The sequence below is a fragment of the Gallinula chloropus genome (genome assembly GCF_964237585.1).
Source record: "Gallinula chloropus genome assembly, chromosome: 1".
Classification (NCBI taxonomy): domain Eukaryota; kingdom Metazoa; phylum Chordata; class Aves; order Gruiformes; family Rallidae; genus Gallinula; species Gallinula chloropus.
Window position 1 is genome coordinate 65,843,553 of NC_140085.1, and position 21,392 is coordinate 65,864,944.

The following is a 21,392-nucleotide window of genomic DNA, read 5'->3' on the forward strand; positions in this document are numbered from 1 at the left end:
GTAATTCCCAACAAATCAAGGAATCTCTTTGCTACAGGAAAGGAACTCTTGCTTGACATTCCTGCTGCCCCCTCACAGCTGTTCTGTGCCTGGAAATTCCCTCTTGTAACTTCAGTTGACAGATGTTCTTCCCACCTCTTGGTAACCTGTGACATTCCTGCCCTTAGAGGCAGCAGCGCTTTGGTAGGAGGTGAATTTTCACACACAGATACTGCTGGGAGAGGAGAGGCAGAACTCACGACAAGTACCTGCATTACCTGACAACGCCAAGATTTCATTAAGCAAACCCAATCAGCATTTCCTGAAGCACCATGACCTACCAAAGCTCTTTCTCCTGCCTCTTCTACTATCCCCAGCCCAGCCCACTGAAGATCGGGGCAGTCACACCACACAGAGATCGGCCGGTGTCTTGGGTCCAGGCCCAGGCCAGCAGAGCAATCAGGCCATACAGCTTTGGGGACAGTTCTGCAATGCAGCTGCCAGGCCTGAGCTGGCACTCCTTGCAAGGGCAGGTACTGGCAACCTCCTGGGCCATAAACCCCCCAGGAACACATGCTTACACAGTACTTGGTACTTCTGCCTCAGCAAAGGAGACCAGGAATTCAAGCTAGGGTTTCAGAAGTCACTCACGTTGAAACAGGGACGCCCTCTACACTATACACACAGTTCCAGCCCATGCCAGGCAAAGAAACCCCACTGTAAAACATCCATTGTTACATCTGCAAGGAACAGATTATCTACCTTCCTGCTGCACAAGCAGGCAGAAGTGTCCCTGCTGCTAGGGAGTCTCAGAGCAGTGCAGTGGAGATGCTGAGTTTAACACACCATAAAACAGGGTAAACAGAGAAGGCAAGTTTCAGTACTGTGTTCCATGCCTGCAGACAAATATAAACACCCACCCAAAACAAGAAGCCCACACAAAACCCAAAAGCACCCCCCACCCCCCCCCTTAACAAGACACACAACATACTGGAGGAAGAAGCAGAATATCAAGCAATATCTTTCTTGTGAGATGGGAATAAGCAGATATTAGAATCACTCAGAAGTTTGGAATCCACTGGTAATTATAAGTACTTGTGATGCATTAAACCCTTATCACTTACTTTCTCTTCAAAGCCAGTCACTTCCAGGTATAAATGTTTTGGGTTTTTTCCCTGGTCCAGTTTTGCAGTGTGGAGGGTGAAGAGGAAGAGCAATATGAACAGAAAATAAGCTCTACACATCAGTTATAGGCTTGCTTTTTATACAAATTAAGCAACATATTTTTCTTCCTTTTGCAAACATAGGGGGTAAATACTGTATCAGTCACTGTGGGAATTTCCTATGGCAACAATCGCACACAGAAAAGTAATCTGATGCTGTGGCTACACACTGTACAGCTACTAGAAGAAAATGCTGAATGATTGAAGTTGTCTTTAATTCCATGCAAATTCCAATAAAAACCCACGAAAAGGTCCGTTTTCTTGAGTTTAATTGGAGCTTTATTACTTAAGCTGTGACTTCACAGTCTTCACCTTCAGCAATTTGCAAGGAGGAGGAGGCATACAAGGAAAGTTACAAGACTTCAATGTAAAGGGGGAGCTGTCCCTACCCAACAGGCAGGAAGGGGGCAATGCCAAGGCAGAACTGGGAGCGCCAATTTGTTCTGAAGTCTCATGTGAGGATGTCTGGAGAAGGCCAATTACTTGAAAGAAATCAAGGAAATAAATTTAGGCAGCAGAACCTGGGATTAAATTGAGCCATAACCAGAAAGAGACAGACACCAAGAGCAAAATGCAAACAAACCAAGCAGAGTAAATCCAGACAGAACCCAAACAGTAACAGAGGCTGAATGAATAAATAAAGTCCCTAGGATTAAACCAGATTTATGCTGCCACTCAGCTTCTTCAACGGACACATAAAGCTGTAACTGACTGTGGCATGGTGGCTACAGCCTCTGCTCCCCTGAAGCCACTGTCCAACCAGGTAGAAAAATAAAGGTCTAATTCACTGGAAATTCTTTCATTTACAAAACTAATGGAATAGTGTTTGTTTTTATGCTTCCGTGTCAACTTCAGATTTCTCTTCGACTCCATTCTGCTCATCTTTCATTTCTGCATCTTCAGTGTGGCTGGTTTGAAGAGTAGCAGCTGACTAAATAGAGAGATAAAATATATTCCATTGTTATTCAGAACTGTTAGCATTTGAAAACAATACCATACATGCTATTTGCTTATCACTAGGATACGTGGTCTCCCAGCCAGGCCAAATCAAGATCCTCCGACCTTCAGCCAAGAGAAATCAAACAATTTTCATCACTTCTGGTTTTTGCATCTCAGCAGCCCAAAGCAGCTTAGAAAAGACTGAGAACTAACACTGGAGTTAGGTGATTATAATCCATATCATAACACTTCAGTGTTCTCCCACAAACTGAATCTTATTTGTGAAACTTTTGCACCAAACCGCTTTCAATCTGCCTCGATTTCCATGTGATTCGATTTCAGCCATCCCCATCCCTCACCTCCACCTTGCATGAGGCACACCTGGACTCAAGATATGAAGAAATACCTTTGTTGGACAGCTAGTTTCAGGAAGAGTGACTCCAACTTGTCAACAGTCACTTGGATGTCCTCTGTAAGAGCTTAGCTGGGAGAAAAGTCTAACCTGAGAAGGTGGCTGCTCTAAAAGCCCTCTCCTTGCTGTATCTTCCAAGCCCACAGAAAAAGGAACAGAAGGCAGAGTGCCATGTGGGAAGGGTCCAAGGTCAGTTTTTACAACAGGACATAAGCAGCACATCCTGCCCTTGCAATCATTTTCAAATGCAGAAGTGTCTTGTCCTGCTCATCTTAAAAGGCAGCACAACGAAATCACTATTCCACCTGTCAGCTTAGCACCCTGAAACACCTAGGTTTTTATGAGGTGAGATGAGAACCAGACAAGCAGCAGCAAGGACATAAGCATTCACTGGGGAAGGGGGGTGAGGGGAACAGGAACAGAATCAAACTAAAGTTTTACATCATCAACTTAGCTGCAACAAGAAACCACAACCTTTCATCCTCAGAAGCGTTTTGTTAGGCACACAATAGTGAAGTCTCACCACAGAAAATGTTAAATAAATAATAAATACCCTCAACCTTTAAAAAAGCTTTAAAATATCACACTTAACACATGTATTCAAATTCATGAAAAGAATAACTGATGCAAGACTGGCTGTCGAACTTCAGACCATAAGACATCCAGATGTGGGAATTTCAGAACTGTAATCCAAGCTGCTGCCTTAGCAATCAGAAGACATTTGGTAAACAGGCCCTCTCCTCCAGAACACTTGACCGTCTCCCACGAGCACTAATAGAGAAACAGTTGGAGCCAGAGTAAAACCATGTAATAAATTAACAGAAAAACATGTTTTCCTGTATAAAAAAATCCCCTAGACTGACCTGAGGAGTAAGCATCCTTTGTTTACAGTTCCATCCATCTCTTTTCATATAAAAGCCCATCAATTTGAAGCAGGCCAAGTGGCTCCGACAAAAAGCAGTGCAAGAACGTGCAGATTCACAAGCTCATCCAGATACTGGGAAGAACGAACCAGGCCAACCACATCCTGGCTGGTATCAGAAACATGGACTAGGGAAGTGATCGTCCCCCCATGCTTGAGGCTGCACCTGGAGTACTGCGTTCAGTTTCAGGTCCCTCACCACAAGACAGACATTGTGGTGCTGGATTGCAGCAAAGCTGGTGAAGATCTAGAGCACATGTCTTATGAGAAGCAGCTGAGGGAACTGGGGTGGCTCAGTTCTTGGAGGAGGCTGAGAAGAGATCTCTCTCCTCTCTACAGCTACCTGAAAGGAGGTTGTAGCCAGGTGGGTGTTGGTCTCCCAAGTAAGAAGTGATAGATCTGCTCTTCTTCTCTGAGCAGCAGACCTTGCTGTGACCCACACCTACTGAGGAAGCCAGGTTCCCAGCAGCTGTGTCAGCTAGAAGAACCCACAGTGCAGACCCTGACAGCTCACAATTAAAACCTGCTGTTTCAGAAGTGAGGATGCCCAACGGTGAAATAATCCTGGTTTAGTTGATGTATCTTTTATCTTCCTGAGGTTTTTCATTAAAACCTACCAAAAATTAAGGTACTGTGTGGCTATTATGTGACATCTAAAAGGACAAGAGTACTTTCTTCCAGGCTGCAATAAGGAAGGACTGTTGACATCAGACTACTTCAGCCAGACATGTAACTAGATGACCAATAACATTTTCTTTGCAGAATAAGTGAGCAAAGTCTGTATTTACATGTTTGTTTACACTTCTCCATGAGAAGCAGGACCAAATCCACAGAACCACTGCTACTCTGAAGAGAAAAAAACCCACCCAAACAACAAAAAACCAAACACCCACAACCAAAGAGCCTCAAAAAGAACAGCTTATCCACCCAACCATCCAGTTAGGGCTTATTACCCTACACTTACTATATTACTACTTTAGCAGAGTAAGGGGTGAAGAATGGAATACATCTGCCATTGTCTCTGGGAGATAAATTGATTTTAGGTCTCATTTTGAAATTGGGGAGAAAAAACAGAGGTTTGTGAAGTGTTTCTCGTAGAAGTTCACCGCTGACAGCGAGACAACCGGATTGTCAGGATGCAATCATCCAGGGACAGCAGGCCCCTGGACAGACTCACTGACAGAGTTAACTGCAGAAAACAGGTACACCAATTTTTAAGATTCTCACCAGTGACTCTGAATGTTTCTTGCCAGGTGATACAACCTTTTATAGCCTGCCTGTACTCATACTCAACTCATACCGATGTTAACTGCTAGTGGAAGCTTAGGAGAAAAAACATCCACACAGCAGAGTAATGATTCTAATAGTCTGAATTCTGACACTTCACAATCTGTGGCATTTTAGATGGGAGAGCACCAATCACATCTCAGTATCTCCACAAGAAGATGATGGTGCTCAGGACCATCTGTGTGACAGGCATAAAGTGTCAGTAGATGAGCCACTAGGCATCAGGACAGACTCTTCTTTAGAACATTAAGTTCAAGGAAGAATAAGCACTTTCAGTTCTTCACCATTATCATGTTTGTTCAAACAAGATGACCTGGTCATTTTAACTGAATTGAGTGTTCTCCCCCTCTACTTATCTGTACTAACAAGCAAGCTGAACACCTAAACGACTATTCCTTGTCTAACACATGACACCACCTCTTCTACTCTCCTGGAGTAGTGTTACTTACCTTTAAGTCTTTGTCTGCAAGCCTTTGGAACATGTTGGCATACATCTTCTTCTCTTTCTCATGCTGCGCCCGGATTTTTTGCTGACAAGTTACCAGCTGCACTTTGGCAGCTTTGTTACTTGGGTAAAGTTGTATCACCTTCTGGAAATCTCCCCGGGCCAACTCAAAGTCATTGACAGCCAGGTGTGCTTCTCCACGCCGGAAGAGGCCTTTTTCATTGTTGCTATCCAGTTCAAGTGCCTACAGGGAAAAATAACACCACATTCAAGGATAATGGGGATTTTTAGGGGTTTTTTTTTGTTGGTGATGGTTTGGTTTTTGGGGTTTTGGTTTGTTTTGGTTTTTTTTACACAAATAACATGCGGTCAGAACACCAGAGGCTTCTAGAAATTGGACTTTCTGATGTGGATTTAAGCGCCTTATCAGGGCTTACTAATAAAAAAAGTGTCTAGGCATATATAATATATATTATTATTACTATGAATACAGAAGTAAATAGAAAGAAGGTTGAATCTAGTAGGGTATTTGACAAGAGAACCAGCATGTCTAAGATTTAGCCCTGGCTCTCTTCCACCTCTTTGAACAACCTTTGCCAACATTACCTCCTTCACCACGTCCAGGTTTTTAATTTCAACACACTTGAACATTCTCAATGTAGCAGCAAGTTAGTGAAAGATATTCAAAGGACAGTAATTATGAAAATAACCTGTTGGATATTTTTACAGTACTAGCCAACTGCCAGCTGGTAAGACAAGTCAAATGCCACATGGCTTGGTATCCTTCCAATTGTTAAAGCAACAGATAAAACTGTCAGATTGTTTGTGCAGGCTAAGAATAAACAAACTCTTACTACCTTGTTGCAGTTCTCCAAAGCCTGGGAGTATTCCTTCAGTTTGAGATGGCACATAGCTAGATTAAGATGGGCAGCAAGCCTCAAGCTTTTTGCTTTTGTATCCTCCTCATCAGACAGACCCGATTCATGCTCCAGCCAGGACACAATCTTCTTGTACTGCAATGCTGCCCGTTTGTATTTCCCCTCCTGTAAACAAGGCAGTTTAATTATCACACAGCTCATCAGTAGTAACTTATGTCTCTCTTGCCCCTTCTGTTTAGCTCAAGCAACAGATCTGAAAAAAGTAATTCAGAGTAATCAGAAAATAACATTTATCACTAAAAATATACTACTTCCAAAAGTTATTCTTGCATAGGATCAGAAAATCTCTAGGAATACTACCAACTCCCCCAATACATCCAGGGGTACAGGCCAGCACTCTGAAATCCCACCTTTTATTCAATTTTTGATACAAAACAAGGAAGATGGCCTACCTTCCAAACAGCACAACTATTGCTGTATCATGAAGATAATAAGCAAGTCTGCCTTTAGCTGGTCTATTTGTTTGAAACAGCTTCTCTACACATCTCTACCCAGATGGATGCTGTTCATTCACATCACTATCCAACGGCAGGAACTTCATACTGTAACCTTGCTATTATTCAGTGTATATCCCCAAATTATCTGTAGGCAGAGCAAACAGCTCTACTTCCCTGTAGAGTTAGCTCTTTGGATATTTTAACTCAGAGCCTTTTTTTTTTGGCTTGTTTTATAAAAAACACTTTCCCCCCCTGGTCCTTCCTGAAAAAGGTCACAAGAGAATACCAAGAACACCACACTGAAATGACAGAAACTATTATTTTCAGCTCATGACATGGATTAAGAAATGCTATTGTTACTTGAGACAGCAATTTACCTTGAAGCATTGAGTGCCTCTCTCCTTCACAATGCAGCTTTGTTCCAGCTTCTCATCTGTGTTCATTTCCCAGGACTCCTTAGCCTACCCAAACAGGAACAGTTCAAGTCAGTAACACAATTTCTGGGAAAACCCAGCAGCTATGCTGCTTCTCAACAGCAGCATGGCAGAGAGAGATTTGCAGAGCAGTTTTGTACTGCTATTGGAAAATGGGATAGAGCAATGGGACAGCAATGGACAGGAATGCAGTAAGAACAAGTACAATCTCAGCCCAGAGCTCCCAGGGCATCATCGTCTCTGACAACAGATTAATGGTCAAGGATTCAATCATCCTTGCTTAAGCTGCATTCCCACTTCTTCCCCCCACACCTCAATCTCTTTGGGACTTCACCTCTCAATTCCTACCTTTTCAAAGCTTTTGAGTTTCACTTCATACTGTAGCTCTGCATCTGGAGGGATCTGGAATTTCTCCTTCCCAGCACTTCCAAAACCATAGCTGTAAGATTGGGGGTGGGGAAGAACCAAAACAAAACCCAAAGAGTTATGTAATTATCTAGGTAACTATCCATCCAGCCACGTTTGCTACATAGGAAGCTGGGGGCAAAACCCCCATGCAAATGTGGGATGCCTATACAGAATTATTAGAAGACAAATGCCTTCAAGAAATCCAAGTACTCCTCTAAAATAAACAAGCACAAAGTAGAAGAAAGCTGGAGAAACCTGGGCTTAATTAATCTCTGAGCTACCAGCTCCTTTCCCCCTACACCTCCTTTTTTACCTTATATGAAGGAAAAGCAAGTTATGTCTCCCATCAGGGAAAAACCAACCCACTTTCAAGTTGTACACATCTTTCTTATATTCAATGGTCTGAGACTGGATGTTTCTTTCAGAAGCACCTGTATTTTAGTACTCTTCTCAGAAAAGCAAATACAACAATAAATATAGAGAATAAGTGAACTGCTGTTCACTTAACAGTACACTTAACGTAGTGGCAACCAGTACCTGCCTACAGAAAGATTCCCTGCTGCAACTCCAGCAAGGACCTGTTAGCAGAAAAAACTCTCAAGATCTGATTGCTTTGCTTTTCTCCCACCAGGTTTGGCTCCAGTTTAAAAGACTTAAAACCGGAAATGAATTCATGTTTGATGGAAGCAAGCAGTGCAAGCAAACTCTACTAGTTTCAGATGCATTCTCACTGCAAAGAGAAAATTCTTCTCATATCCAAGACTGTTTTAATGTTACAATATTGGGCAGTCATACCTCTCAGTTAGCTGTTCTTAAGTCTCAGAGTTCTCCAAATGGTCCAAGGCTCAGAGAGAACTCTGCCTTGTAGGTCACAGGAATCTTGAAGGTCTTCCAAAAGGCCTTCACAAAGCCAGTGAACGTTTTCGACTGACAGAGCACTTCTGATACTCTCTATTAACCACACCATTACTGGTCACATCGGGCTGCTCAGAAGGCTCACCTGCTCTTTTCCTATTCTGAGGCTGTTCAGTATCTTTAGATGCACTGCTGTACAGTTAAGAACTGCTTTGTTAAGAGGGACCACAGAAATAGAAGTTGAAGAACTTTTTTTTTTTTAAATTACCACTGAAATCAACACTATAAAGACTCAATTAAAGATCTTTCAGAGTGCTACTACTTTACTACCTAGTGGCAAAGTTACCTTAGCTGTGTATTTCTCATACATCAAACAGGTGACTGATGGATCAGGTTTTTGCTACAGCACTTAAAGCTGAAGGACACTATAATGACACACTTAATGCTTGACAGATGCTTGGTGTAAGACCTTCAAGTATCAAAAGGTCAGAAAAAGCATACTTGGGTTTGAGATAGAACACCGACTCCTCAGATTTCTCCATCTTTTGAATTGCCTTCTCCAGACCATGAGGAAGATCATAGTTGTCGCCTTCTCCAATCTCAAACCGCAGTTCCCGCCTGTCAAACACACGGTCTCCGTGCCGCCCTTCAAACTGGACTGGGAACAAAGAACAGAACAACCCAGAGAAAAAATCAGAATATATTTATGTATGATTAGGGACAAGTAGCACAGGTAATACAGAGAGTGACAAAGCCTCCTCCTAAACAGTCTTTTCTCTTTTAATAGCTACCTGTAAGTGGTGGCTACTAGCAGCAAATGCAACTTCTGCTGCTAAACTTAAACTCTCTCAAATTTGTTCTTTTCTATTCCAACAAGTACCAGAATTACTCCCCCATCTTGTTCTGAGCAAATGTAAATACTTCATTAGACTCATCTACCTTTGTGATCAGATAAGCACTTTATCAGGTTCAGTATCTCCAGAGAACACAGATGCTGCTGGGAAATGTAAACCTCACTGGAAATAAGAGAACGAAAGCTTACTCTAGGTTAAGCTACTTGGTAAAGGAAAGAGAAGCCATGTATTTCTCTCTCTCAGGGCAAGGAGGTATAGATGGGGAAAGGGTTGTGCCCTCCCACATGGTAAACACATTTACTATTTATGCAACATACTTACTCTCCACAAGCGCACCCTCGTTGGGCTTGGAGTAGCCTTCCCCTTTTTTATGGATTCGTCGGATGATGCCACCATCCTCATCATCGGTAAGGTCCTCCCCCTTGAACTCAAAGAGTTCTATCTGCAGAAGGAAGAAAAACCTGGCATTCAGTCTCCTCACATCAATTCAATAGCTCACAGAATTTGTTCACCAGAGATGCCTGAAGCTACAGCTGTTCGGGAAGCCGTTTATCTTGGTTAATGCCCTGTAGAATATCACACACTAAAAAACAAAGTTCAAGGCTAATGCTTTGGGGGTTCAGGCCACTGGACTTAAAGCAAAAGAAAATTAATATGATTCACCAGCACAAAGAGTACTTCCACTTTGTGTTTTGATGGATACCTAATGACAAATAATATCCTGATCTTTCTCTCCAGACTCTGTAACAAGTAGTTACTCCAGAACATCCCACTGATGACCATGCAGGTTTCCCTTCACAAAAAAAGCCCAGCATGAAATGGAAGAATCAGTGTTGCTTAGCAAAAACAATTATGAGGAGGAAAAAAAACCAACACAAAACCAAACCATAAGCCATCCATTATTTCAGTCATAACCAAATGCTGATGTGGTTATGACACAGCTACAAAATACTCTAATTTTAAGTTTTAGAGGCTCCTTTTTAAGGCAACTCATACAAAAGCGTGGTACAATGATGGCACTTGCAAAGGATCCACGCTGACTTCAATAATAAAAAGTAAACATAGGAGCAAGACAAAATTAAGTGCAAGTTTACAAGATTTTAAGTGCCCAAGAATCATACTAGTCAGATTATCACTCCTACCTAATAAAACTTAGTAAAAAATTGTGGATTTATGTTCCATCCCACCCTCCCAATTCAGAAAATACCCAACACTGCTGATTCACTATAGCCAGTCATCTGCAGGCCATTTTATTAGGGAAGCACAAAACCATCACAGGCAGCTTCAGTGCTTTTCTGTCTCTCTTTTCTTCTCTAACATTACTGCTCAGGTAGACATTAGGGGGTATAAAGGGTCATGAACGAAACACTACTCGGATCTGCATAGTAACTAGAAGACGGAGATGTCAGACTGGCATTATTAAGACAAACCTAGTGGGAAGTGAAGCATCTTGCTGACTACATCAGATAGACTCAACAGTAGTCTGACAAAACAGATCCCATCTTGCAGTTAGTGCTTTCACTTATTCAAAGGTTAGGTATCTCTTCTTGCAGGACAATGATCCTCTGTACTAATGCTAAGCCCTTAAGAACGCTTTATATTATGCTGCTGAGGTAGGTGGTCTCCAGCTTTGAGACACTATGCATGGACAGTAAAGAGCAGAGAAGCTGAACATCTTTCATAACTGCTAGCTATGCTGAAGTTCTTTCTGTTCTTCCTTTCCCTCAACTGAAATGAGGTGAGTGGAAAAAGGCATTGAGAGTTTGCCTGCATAGAATCATCAGGTCAGAACACAGTAAGTAGGTGTTAGCAGTTTTATCTCCCCCTTCAATCCTGCCCTATATTACACTTAGTGTCATTTGCATTTGTACAAAGCATACAGCATTCCAGCATGCATCCTATGAACCCATGTAAGCCATCAGTATCTTCACATTTATATATTAAGAATGCTAAGAACAGCTTTAAATGGTATTGTATTTCCAACGGTCAACTGCAGAAATATCAGCACTGATTCTGATATACTTGAAATTAGTTAGCTCTCATCCTTTAATGGCATGGGCTACTATCAGTTGGAAGTATTTTTTGAATCCTTCCTAACAAAAAGCATCTTTAACTCACAAGTTCATGAGGCAAAAAAGATGCAAATACACTATCTAAATACAATACCAAACCAAGTTTAATTTACGCTTCAGAGATGCTTACTAATCTATATAGGCTTTCAGTCCCTACTCTACTGGCTGTATTTACCTCTCAAATATTAGATAAAACATTCAATCTTAAGAGTAATCAGATATAAAAAACTTCCTTACACCCCCAATTTAGGAGTCCAATCCACTGACTGAGTATTATAGAATTAAGTAATTCTTGAAACCACCCTTAAAATTCATCTGCCTTCTCTCAGGTGCAATTAAAATATTTCTCAGAAAACCAAACTGCTTCAACAAAATCCACCCAAAACACTGTTTTGACTGTTTGTCAGAACACACTCCAGTAACAGCTTTAATATCCTCCTCTACAGAGAGGACAAACCCAAGTCTCAGAATGCTGAGTAACCCGCTTTCCCTACTGAAATAACACACAGAGGAGACAGCTGCAACCTGTGCTCTGCTGGTGAGCTCAAGAAACACCCATGCTGATTAGCTCCATGCTCACCAAGACACACAGTTCACCTCAGCAGAGACGAGCTGCCCGTATGAGTTGTAAAGCTAGCGTTACCCAGACATCAAACTCGAGGCTGCTGCATATGTCACAGGGACCAAGTGTGCACCAGTGCCTCTCCCTGATGGTATGCTTGATCTGCCTAGATCCACAGGCAGACTTTGTTCATCAAACACCGTGAGATCAGTTTGGATTCTGGTTGCTTTAAGGGTTAAAATGCTTAGCGCCACAGAAAACAGTTCACAGTTGCAGGGCTGTTATGTTCTGGTAGCTCATAAAGATTGTGTTAATGTTGCAAAGGAAACAAAGCCAGTATGAAACTGTTATAAAGTTAGTGAGAACATTAATTGCTCTTTCTCTTGTTGAAAGCTTCATGATGTTTAACATCTTATTTAGTCTGAATAATTGGAAAGAGGATCAAAGATTAAAGTTTTTTCAACTACCACAGAGCCCACCACTGAGACAGTGCACCTTCTTCCCTGGTCCCATACCCCCAATCTGCACTCTCCTGCAGTGAATCATTCCATAAATGTAAAATTAAAACTCTGAACACTGGAAGATATTGAGGCATTTTAAAGACTCCAAAATAAGGGAACCTGAGCCACTGCAGACCAGTCGCAGCTAGGCCAGAAGCCCATGCTTTGCCCACACTACTTAACTGATCGTATCTTTCCCTTTAGAAAAATCTAGCATTCCTGTTTTGAAAGGCTATGACATCACACATTTGCTGTGGTGAAACAGTAGTTTGCTTTTCAAGCGTACAGTTTTAGAGATGGGCTCTCACTTACCTCAAAAATCAGTGTAGCATTGGGAGGTATCTTCGGGGGGCTCCCAGCTGAGCCATAAGCATATTCTGGCTTACAGGTAATCCGACAGATTTCACCAACCTTCATGGTCGCCACAGCAATGTCCCATGCTTTGATCACCTCACCTATGCAAGTCAAATTTCAATCACATGACTGACAGGCACACATCAAAGACGTGGTCTGCTGTGAAACTGAGCGCTATGGCTGTTAGCATTCAAAAGCCAGGTCAGCCGAAATACTTTAAGACTCAAGCTCACTCTGATTTATGCCCATCAGTTTTAATCCTAGTTAAATTCTGAAGTTACCAGGAGACCCAAATTTGGCTACATTTCTTCATTCAGGGCATAGTGATTCTCTTTCTCCCCTGACTTCCTCGCCTGTAGAGAGCACCAGCCATCTGAACACAGGCGCAGACTGAAGCGCCTGGCACGATGTCAAGTGTGAGGAAATAACAATAAACTCTTCAAAGAGGAAGGTCTTAGGGTGAGAGATTGCCTGCTTGTGTTTGAAAACAATCCAAACCAACAGCCTTTTCCCCTCTGTACTGATACTCTGTATCAGTTGGCAAAGAGCAGCAGGAATGGTAACTAAAAGTTACATGCACTTGTAACAGAAAGGGGAGGAATAGTATCCCTGCTAAAGCCAAGTCAGAACAGAAGCTGGAACCTCAAAGTAGCAAAATCCTCTTACTCAAGGTCTCCTACTTGCTGCTCCTTTAAACTCAGTCAAGCAGCCCTTCTATTAGTCTTGGGCTAATAGGTATGCTTCATATCATCTCAAATTTCATGTATGCTGCACTATTTCCCCCCCCCCCCAATCATGCCCCCTCAGAAAGGCAGCAGGTAAGGAACTGCCAAGCAAGCACTCAGAGGAGTATGATTTGCTGGAACAAAGATAGAGGGATTTTTGCATTTAAAAAAAAAAAAAAAAAGAGAAGGCTTTTGATAATGAACAGATACACTGCTTCAAGCTTCACATTTGGGTTAATTCAGGAACTTGAGTACATTTCATCATGCTGCAGCTGACTGCTGCCCCCATGCACCCTGCCCCAGTGTCTGGTCACAATGAACTACTCCTGAATTTGAGTCTTTTGCAAAAAGAAAAATATCAACAAAATAGACATTCTGGCTATTTAATTACCCTTTACCACTACACTTCAGGGCAAATTTGCTCCCCTGGAATGCTTTGCCTGAAGCCTGTGAGTTCTTCAGCAGATCTTATCACAGGGTTACAGAGCTTTTGCATTCAGAAAAGCCTCAAAAATATTCTTATTGGGCCATTCTGTGAATAAACTTTAAGCTTTGAAAGTAAGTTTAAAAAGCAACTTTAACATGCAAAAAGGAGCCACACATGCAAGGGAATTCGACCTCAACTGTTGCCAAAACTGGTCAATACCAAACACAAGGTATTACCTTTTCCCAAGTCAAATGAAAATTTGTCTCTTCTGTCCAGACTGGAGTCAAATTTTGTGCCATCAAGAAGCCATCCCGTGTAATGGACAGTCACTTTATCACCTATCATGGGGGACTCTGTCCCACTGCCTTCTCTCTTGACAACCTGAGGAAAAAAAACAGTAAGAAACATTAAGATGATAAAAACTCTTATCTGCTTATCAGACATTAACTCCGCTTACTCAGGTGCGTATGTTATCACGTTCAGTAGATAAGGGATTTGCAGGTTTACTCCAATTACCTGAACATGGATTGCCCATTCTGCCTGCAGGTTAGCAGTGTTGCAAATGCAAGAATCTCAAGACAAGACAGCTCTGCTGTGATACAAGAATGTAATTGGCAGCAGTTGACACCAGCTTAGGGATCTCTGCATCTATAGTTAGCAGTGTCACTTACCTTTCCTCAACAAGATTTAAAACGTTCTTGAAACTTAACCAGGTAAAACATTTGAGACAGAGGGCTTTTTTTTACTTGATCCAAGTACTTTCCTCTCCACAGCTCTACCAGTAACCCAGAGTTTGGCGTCCTAGGCAAAGCCTTTAAATGAAACCGGCTGGTTCTTTCCATGCAAAGTCCATTCTAAGGGGTGATCTGAGATCACCCAGTTAAACCAGACAGTTTAACAAAGGTTAACAGAATCTCACTCCAATGCAGGCTAGTTCTAGCAGGCAACAAAGCAACACTTAGGAAATATCACACTCTATTAATTTTGCCTCCCCCCGTATTGCCAGCACCTCAATTTCACATACAGCTCCAAGGATTTGATGGTCTTCTCAGGCAGTTTCCCAGCCTGTATCAAATAAACCTACACTATAGAAAAAGCAAGACTGGTCCATCTCTCAAGCACTCATTTTAAATTAGTATTTACAAATAGGAAATAATACTGACATATTTCACAGAGCAAGTATACAAAGCCTTGCCTGTAACAGGATTCCATAAGTTCAAACTGAAGTTTTCTCCAACTGTGACCAAAACCATCTACCTCTGAGCTAAAGCTCTTCCATTACTTTAGCCAGGCAAATGGGAACCAATGGAGGACCCTACTTGCTGGCATCTAGGGAGACTTGAGAAACACTGTTCAAACAAAATAAGCACTTGCTCAGGTCCAGTTATACAGAAGCATGGATTGGTGTCCCTACTCTAAAGAAGAAACTTCAATACCAATGTTTTTCACTGAAGGGAGCAGACTCTTGGGATTCCCCTTCCCAAATTTCAACTTCCTGCAACTGTCAATCTCCATCCCTGCAACTGACTGAAACACCAGCACCCTCCACCCAAAGCCAGACAAGGTGAACAGCTTCTGTCAGAAAGCATCTCCCTGGATGTAGAAAGAGGAAAAAACCCACAACCAAAAATCAAAACACCCCAAACCAAACAAAAACCACAAGCACAAACCATCCAGACAAAAAATACTACCCGCTCAGTTTTTGAAGGAGAGAACACACAGTGTGGAAAGGGATGCCTGACCTCACTCACTCAGCACACCATCCCCTTATCCTGCACCACCTCACTCCTACAGCAGTTACTAGCATTACAGTACTAATCCATTGATTTCTCCCCCAAAGAAGATAAAAATTCAAGCAACCACTCCCACAGAGAAAAAGGAATCTGGTAACCAACCTGAACTACATAATAATTACATATATATATATGCATACATGTAAATAAAAGCTGATCCAGAGTAGTAATTTTGAAGCAGTCAATATGAAGTCACTTTGAAATAACTGCATTTAACAGAAATTCGCTAAGCTTTCCCAAAAGCCATCTTCTTGCAGTGTCATACCAAGTTATCCAACAGGAAGGTAATGAGCATCTCATTTTCAGTATTTATACAATCATCTTCTTTTGCATTTGTTTAATTTTCAGGAAACTCAAGTTTCACTCTCTTCACGTGCTAAACGTGGCAAGCCTATTTTCCATCACATTTACATTTCCCTTTCAGGTGGGGAAACCTGATTTTTCAGTTTATATTGCGACTGCAAATTTTTCTATTTCTAAAATTAAATCCTTAACCCTAGGAGCAGCACAAGCACATTCAGCAGTACCAAATTAAAACCTCTGGGTACTAATGCGATACAAAGCTAACGAACAAATAGAAATCTGCTGGAATCTGTATGATGATACCAGTACCAAACTGGGGTAGATGATAAGAGTTAGACCCCTGATTTCAATGGGTGCATTCTGCACTCCAGCAACTACTGTAAAAATAAAATGCATAAAGGCTAGACTTCATGAGCTCTGTAATCTTTTGCCTTATCAAGTCACAATATCTTTTTTTTATTTATTTTTTAAGGGTTTTATTGCCTTATTTCTTTTGCCAGTATTTTTTCCTCTGCTCCTTTCAAAACAGTAATAAAAATTACCTGCTACTCCTCCATCGACACAAGGTCGGTACTGGAAGTGTCAGGCAGACACTTGCTCCCTTTTGCCATCCTCAGGGACCTGAGATGCGTGAGACCCGCCAGCAGCTTCCTGGGCAGCCACCCACACGAGAACTTCACCCGGCAGCGTGCTCCAGGCAAAAAATAATACAGACTCTGCCCAAAGCATGGGAAAGCCGCGGAGGGAAGCCCACCATTCATCTCCAGTCTAAGCCTGGTACCCGTTCCTAAACTGGAGGCAGTGGCCCCCCTATGGCAAACCCAGAACTAAAAGCCAGAGGGCTCCTAAAGGTTAAAAACTGACTTTTGCCTGGGATGTGGTGATGCTTTTGTACCTCCGGGCGCTGTTAACGCCGAAATTTCACTGCGATTTTAAAGAAATAATAAAAAAAAGACCCCAGCTTCACGTGCTCGCTGAAGTCAAAGAGCCGAAAGAAGTTTCTAGAGATATGGAAATCGGAAATATCTGACAGAGGAAGTCGGCGCGACTCCCCCTCACGCTGTAAATCCCGCCACCCTGACCAAACCGCCCTCACCGCACAAAGGGAGCGAGGCAGCCAGGCTACCGGCGGGCACAACCGGCCCTACCTCACCCGCCCGCTCTTCCCAGCGGGGCTGAACCCCGGGGCGGGCCGGCGGGGTGCCCCCTGACGGAGCAGGCCCACGCGTGCAGGGCCCCATCGCCTCAGGCCCGAGCGGCTGTTCGCGCCACGATGGAGAGGCCCGTCTCCAGCGCCTGGGAAAGCGGGAAGAAGCGGGCAGCGCAGCGCCCCCCGCTCTGCGCCCGCATGCGGAGCGCTCCAGCCCTGCGCCACGTTTCACTGCCAGCTTCCCAACGCGTGCGGGGGGACGGGGCACTCACTCGGGGCGGGGGGACGGGGAGGGGTGGGGGGAACACCTCCAGCCCACCCCCACCTCCCCCAGAACTGGCCGTGCGGGCAGAGCCGCACCCCGAGCGCCAAGCGGGGGGCCCGGCCCACCCCGGGGGAAGAGCTCGAACGCAGCGAGAAGTGCCTTTCGCCGCCGCAGCTCCCTCCCCGCCCCCGCCATCCGCAACCCCCCCTCAGCCCGGTGGGATGGTGGTAACGAGCAGCCTCGGCTGGGGGGGGGGCGGCGGTAGCTGGGAGCCACCGGCCGCCCTGCGCCGCCGCGTGGGAGCCCTCGCGGGCGGTCAGCGCGTGCGCGGCGGCGGCCTCCCGCCCGCCCCGCGCGCCGCCGCTCGTGTTTAATCGCCGGGGCTGCGCGAGCCCGGCAATGGCCTCATCCCTCCCCCCCCCCCCCTCAGGGAAGGGGCTGAGGGGGTAAAATGGACCCCGGCAAGCGCTGAGCACCGGGACTGCGCCCGCTCGTAGGCGAGGAGAGGCCGCTCCCCCCTTCCATTCTTCCCCCCCGCCTCCCCCAGCGTGCGGACCCCTCCCCACCAGCCCCTGAGTCTGTGGGGGGAGACGGGGAGTGGCCGCCCGCAGCCGCCGCTGGGTACCTTGAGAACGCCCTCATCGCGCTTGGGGGTGATGTCCACCCCCTCCAAGGGAGCCCCGTCCGTTTTCATCTCCTCCGCCGTCATCCCGCCCGCCGCTGCCACCGCTGCGCAGGGAAGGGCCGCCTCACGGGGTCGGGGTCGCGATCGGCACCGGCTTTCCCGCCGGGCTGGCACTAGCACTCCGCCGCACCTCCGGCGACGAGCGGCGCCCGCCCTCCTTTCCTCCTGCCTTCGCCGCAGAGCCGGCCCCCCGGTCGAGCGGGGAGGAGGAGGAGGAGGAGGAAGGGGAGGGGATGGGGAGGGACCGAGAAGTTTCTAGAGAGGCAGCCGGGCTGCCGGAAAGCGCTCGGCTGTGCCAGGGGACGGGATGAAAGTGCGCGTCCCCCCCCCTCGTCCTCCCCCCCCGCCCTCGGGGCGGAGAGGGGCCGTCGCCCGTGGGGCGGCGGGAGGGGAATGTGCTGGCTTCCGCCTGGCAGCGTTACTCGGCGGGGGTGAAGAAGGGAGGGAGGGTGAAGGATGAGGATGAGGATGAGGAGGGCGGGCTGGCTGTTGCAGCGCCCCGGGAAGGTGCGCCCACCTTTCGCAGGTGGCGCGGGGAAAGGGGCCGGCCCGGCCCGACCCGACCCAGCAGCGAGGAGGAGCCACTGCGCCCTTCCCGGGGGGAAGTTTTCCTTTAAAACGCAGTTAGAGCGAAATTATCCTCCCTGCTGCCCGGGTGTTCGCGGGGCTCGTTGGCTCCTGTGGAAGGATACAGGAGGGAGGTGGTAGGGGACGAGCAACGCGCCCGGCAGCGAGCCTGCTGCCCGGGGAGCCTGGGCATCCATTGGGCTTGCTGGGCCCAGGGCCCCGTTAGAAAAGCGTGCTTGAAAACGCTTTGTTACCTGGGACCAGGCAAAGGTGAAGACGAGCTTAGGGCACGGGAGCGTTAGCTCTGTGGCTTTGCCTGCCCGAATCCGTTGGGGTAAGTGGCATTGTTTTGTACCTCGACCTGCCGCTGAAACGCGTGGGGATGCGGCAGTAAAAAGAAATGGCCCTTCTGCATACGGAGTGTAGGGGTGCAGGTGCTGAGGAATTAGCAGGCAAGGGTCTGGGCACCCGAACAGACCTCCCGGGCTGCATGCTATTTTTGTCCCAACTCGTTTGCAACTTCTAACGCCGCACAGTCAGACCAGGATCTTCAGTCATTTCGGGCATAAATAACTGCAGTGAAAGCCTTCAGCCTTCCCCTGCAAGCAATTAACACTGACTCTATGCTGAGGGCAGCATCTTTCTATAGCGCCTTCGCGGCCCTTCTGGAACTTTCCCCTCTCCTGCCACTTCCCAGCGGGTGCTGAGGGGGCAAGCAGCCGCGTGCTGCCCTTTTCCTGCCTGCAGCAGTCACTCCTCTGCTCCCTTGGCTCCGAAAAGGGGCTTGGGGCTGTGCAACCACAGCCAGACCGTGCAAATGCCATGCACGGCTGAGGAGAAGACGCAAGTGCCTATTGCATGCCTTCTGCATCTTCAGCCTGGTGCCTGGTCCGGCTCCGGCAACAAAACCGATCTCACAAAGTGAAAGAGGCTCACAAGCTGTTGTTCAGTGTTTCCAGAGTTGCTTTCCCAAACTCGAATGCCATCTCAGGGTGTGGGGCTGTGCAATGCAGACCTGTAAGCTCCGAAGGCATCCCTGGAAAGGTTCCAGAAGGTTTGGCAGTAGTATGTGAGACTGCTCAGTGAATACGCGTGTTGCATCTGTCCTGACTCTGCATGCACCCTGGACTTGTTCTGTGCTAGTATAAAGCTGCGTCTGTGCACAGCCTTAGGCTGGCTCTGTTGATCGACAAAGGGAAGTAGTAGTAAAAGAACCTAAATAACCTGTAGTTAGTTCAGCAGGTGGATGCACGCTGCAAAATCTGCAGGTTTCACCTGAAAAAGTGTGCTTTTCAGCATGAACTGCTTTGAAAAGATACCGCACCTTCAGAAGGAGCACGGTAGAGAAAGTGAAACGAGAGGCAGTAAACTAAGCAGGGTGGAGAGAATACAAATGAAAGGCTACAGAAGTTAATGGGTACGCTCAGGAGAGGTGAAAATGAAAATTTTGACAACAGCTCTTAGGCAGAGTGAAAGACAAGTGAGCTAGCTGATTGCCTAAAATAACAGAGAGTAAGTAGTCCGGGACAGTAAAATACCCTGATAAACAACCAATTGCAGCAGGCACATGGAACAGCCTCCCAGGACATGAAGCCTATCTAGGACTGGTCTGCAACGTGTGAGATTTACGAATAGGGTTATAAAAAGACTTACTAGAAATAGCAAGGTTTGCACATGAAACGTAAAAGATGGCGTGGGCCAGCACAGCTCAGCTGTAGCTTTATTGACTGGTGCTGCACGGGCGAGGGCAAACAAGGAGTGGGCTAGCCCATCAGGCAGGAGGGACCTTTGGGGTGCTGTCAAAGGGTTGACTTCCTGGGTATGTCACGACTCGAGTCACTGCACGGTGCAGGTTGACCAAAGCCTTGCCATGACAGGCTTTGACTGGGAGGTTCACTTCTCAGGTTGGAGGGATCACGCTGCATCGCGGGTTCACGCAGGCGGGCGTAAGCGAGGGACACAGGTCTGTACAAGCTCAGAGGTAACAGTATGAGGTAACAGCAGTCAGCCAAAAAGGGAACAAACCTGCATGCTCACCTGTGATTGAAATGTGAACTGGACCCAAGCTCATCACAACCCCTGGGTGCGCACTTGATGGCCTTGAAAGGGCCGAGCACAGGGTGTAAGTACGGAGTGAAGACAGAAGCTACACGCTCTGTGTTGACTTGGACTTGCTGCCAGCTGGCAGGCGATGGACAGCCCGGCCATTGGCAGGGACGCCCCTGATGCCAACTGCCAGGGAAGATGTGATTTGAGCCAACACGGCTCAAGTGTGGCGAGGACATTCCTGGGGAAACTAATATCAGAGGGGATAGCTCACAGGACGTGGGCAAGAGTGATAATTTGTGTGCCCGTTTTAACTGAGATAAGGCCTTAAAACATCAATTTTAGGTATCTATATAGCCCCAGTAACAGCTAAGGAAACTTGTTGTGGGCTTGTTTGGGTTTTTTTTTTTCATGTGGCATACATTTCTGATGGATTGCTTGGCTACTCTCGGGATCTGCAAGAAGCCCTGGGTGCATCACACTTGGACTGAGTTGGAAAGGTATACGATTTATAAGAGGTCAGGGATAGCCTGTAATACTTCTGCTTGTTGCATGACAAAACCCAGTGGTACATGGTAAGGAGGAAGCAGTGTTCACTTTACACGAGCTGCACGTTTCTCTGTCGCTGTAAGCAGTGCTGGCTTTGGAGTCCACAGTGGGGCACAAAGCTCCACTGGCCTAACCCTACACCCTTAGTGTGTGTGATGCATCTGTGGTGGGCCATGAAGGATGCCAGCTGCTGCCTGCCACCTGAGTTAACACCCTGCCTGCTCTTCATTCTCAGCTGTCCCAATAGCCCTGCTTTCACTT

The 21,392-nt window shown here is 45.9% G+C and overlaps 1 protein-coding gene across 1 annotated transcript; it reads right to left on the reverse strand.

The window, feature by feature from the left end:
- Positions 1-1,458: 1,458 nt before the first annotated feature.
- FKBP4 (FKBP prolyl isomerase 4) lies at positions 1,459-18,128 on the reverse strand. The gene is made up of 10 exons (XM_084279117.1): positions 17,910-18,128; positions 14,010-14,154; positions 12,580-12,722; positions 9,455-9,575; positions 8,781-8,937; positions 7,365-7,455; positions 6,960-7,043; positions 6,065-6,250; positions 5,212-5,451; positions 1,459-2,133 (listed from the first exon to the last, which is right to left on the reverse strand). The coding sequence occupies exons 1-10, from the start codon at positions 17,991-17,993 to the stop codon at positions 2,035-2,037; spliced, it is 1,350 nt and encodes a 449-aa protein (XP_084135243.1). The 5' UTR covers positions 17,994-18,128; the 3' UTR covers positions 1,459-2,034.
- Positions 18,129-21,392: the final 3,264 nt, after the last annotated feature.

Coding starts and splice junctions, on each gene's coding strand:
- FKBP4 (XM_084279117.1), bottom strand. CDS start 17,993: ATGACGGCGGAGGAGATGAAAACGGACGGGGCTCCCTTGGAGGGGGTG. Junction 14,155..17,909: donor GCGATGAGGGCGTTCTCAAG/GTACCCAGCGGC, acceptor TTTTTTCCTCAG/GTTGTCAAGAGAGAAGGCAG. Junction 8,938..9,454: donor CGAGGGTGCGCTTGTGGAGA/GTAAGTATGTTG, acceptor CTTTGTTCCCAG/TCCAGTTTGAAGGGCGGCAC.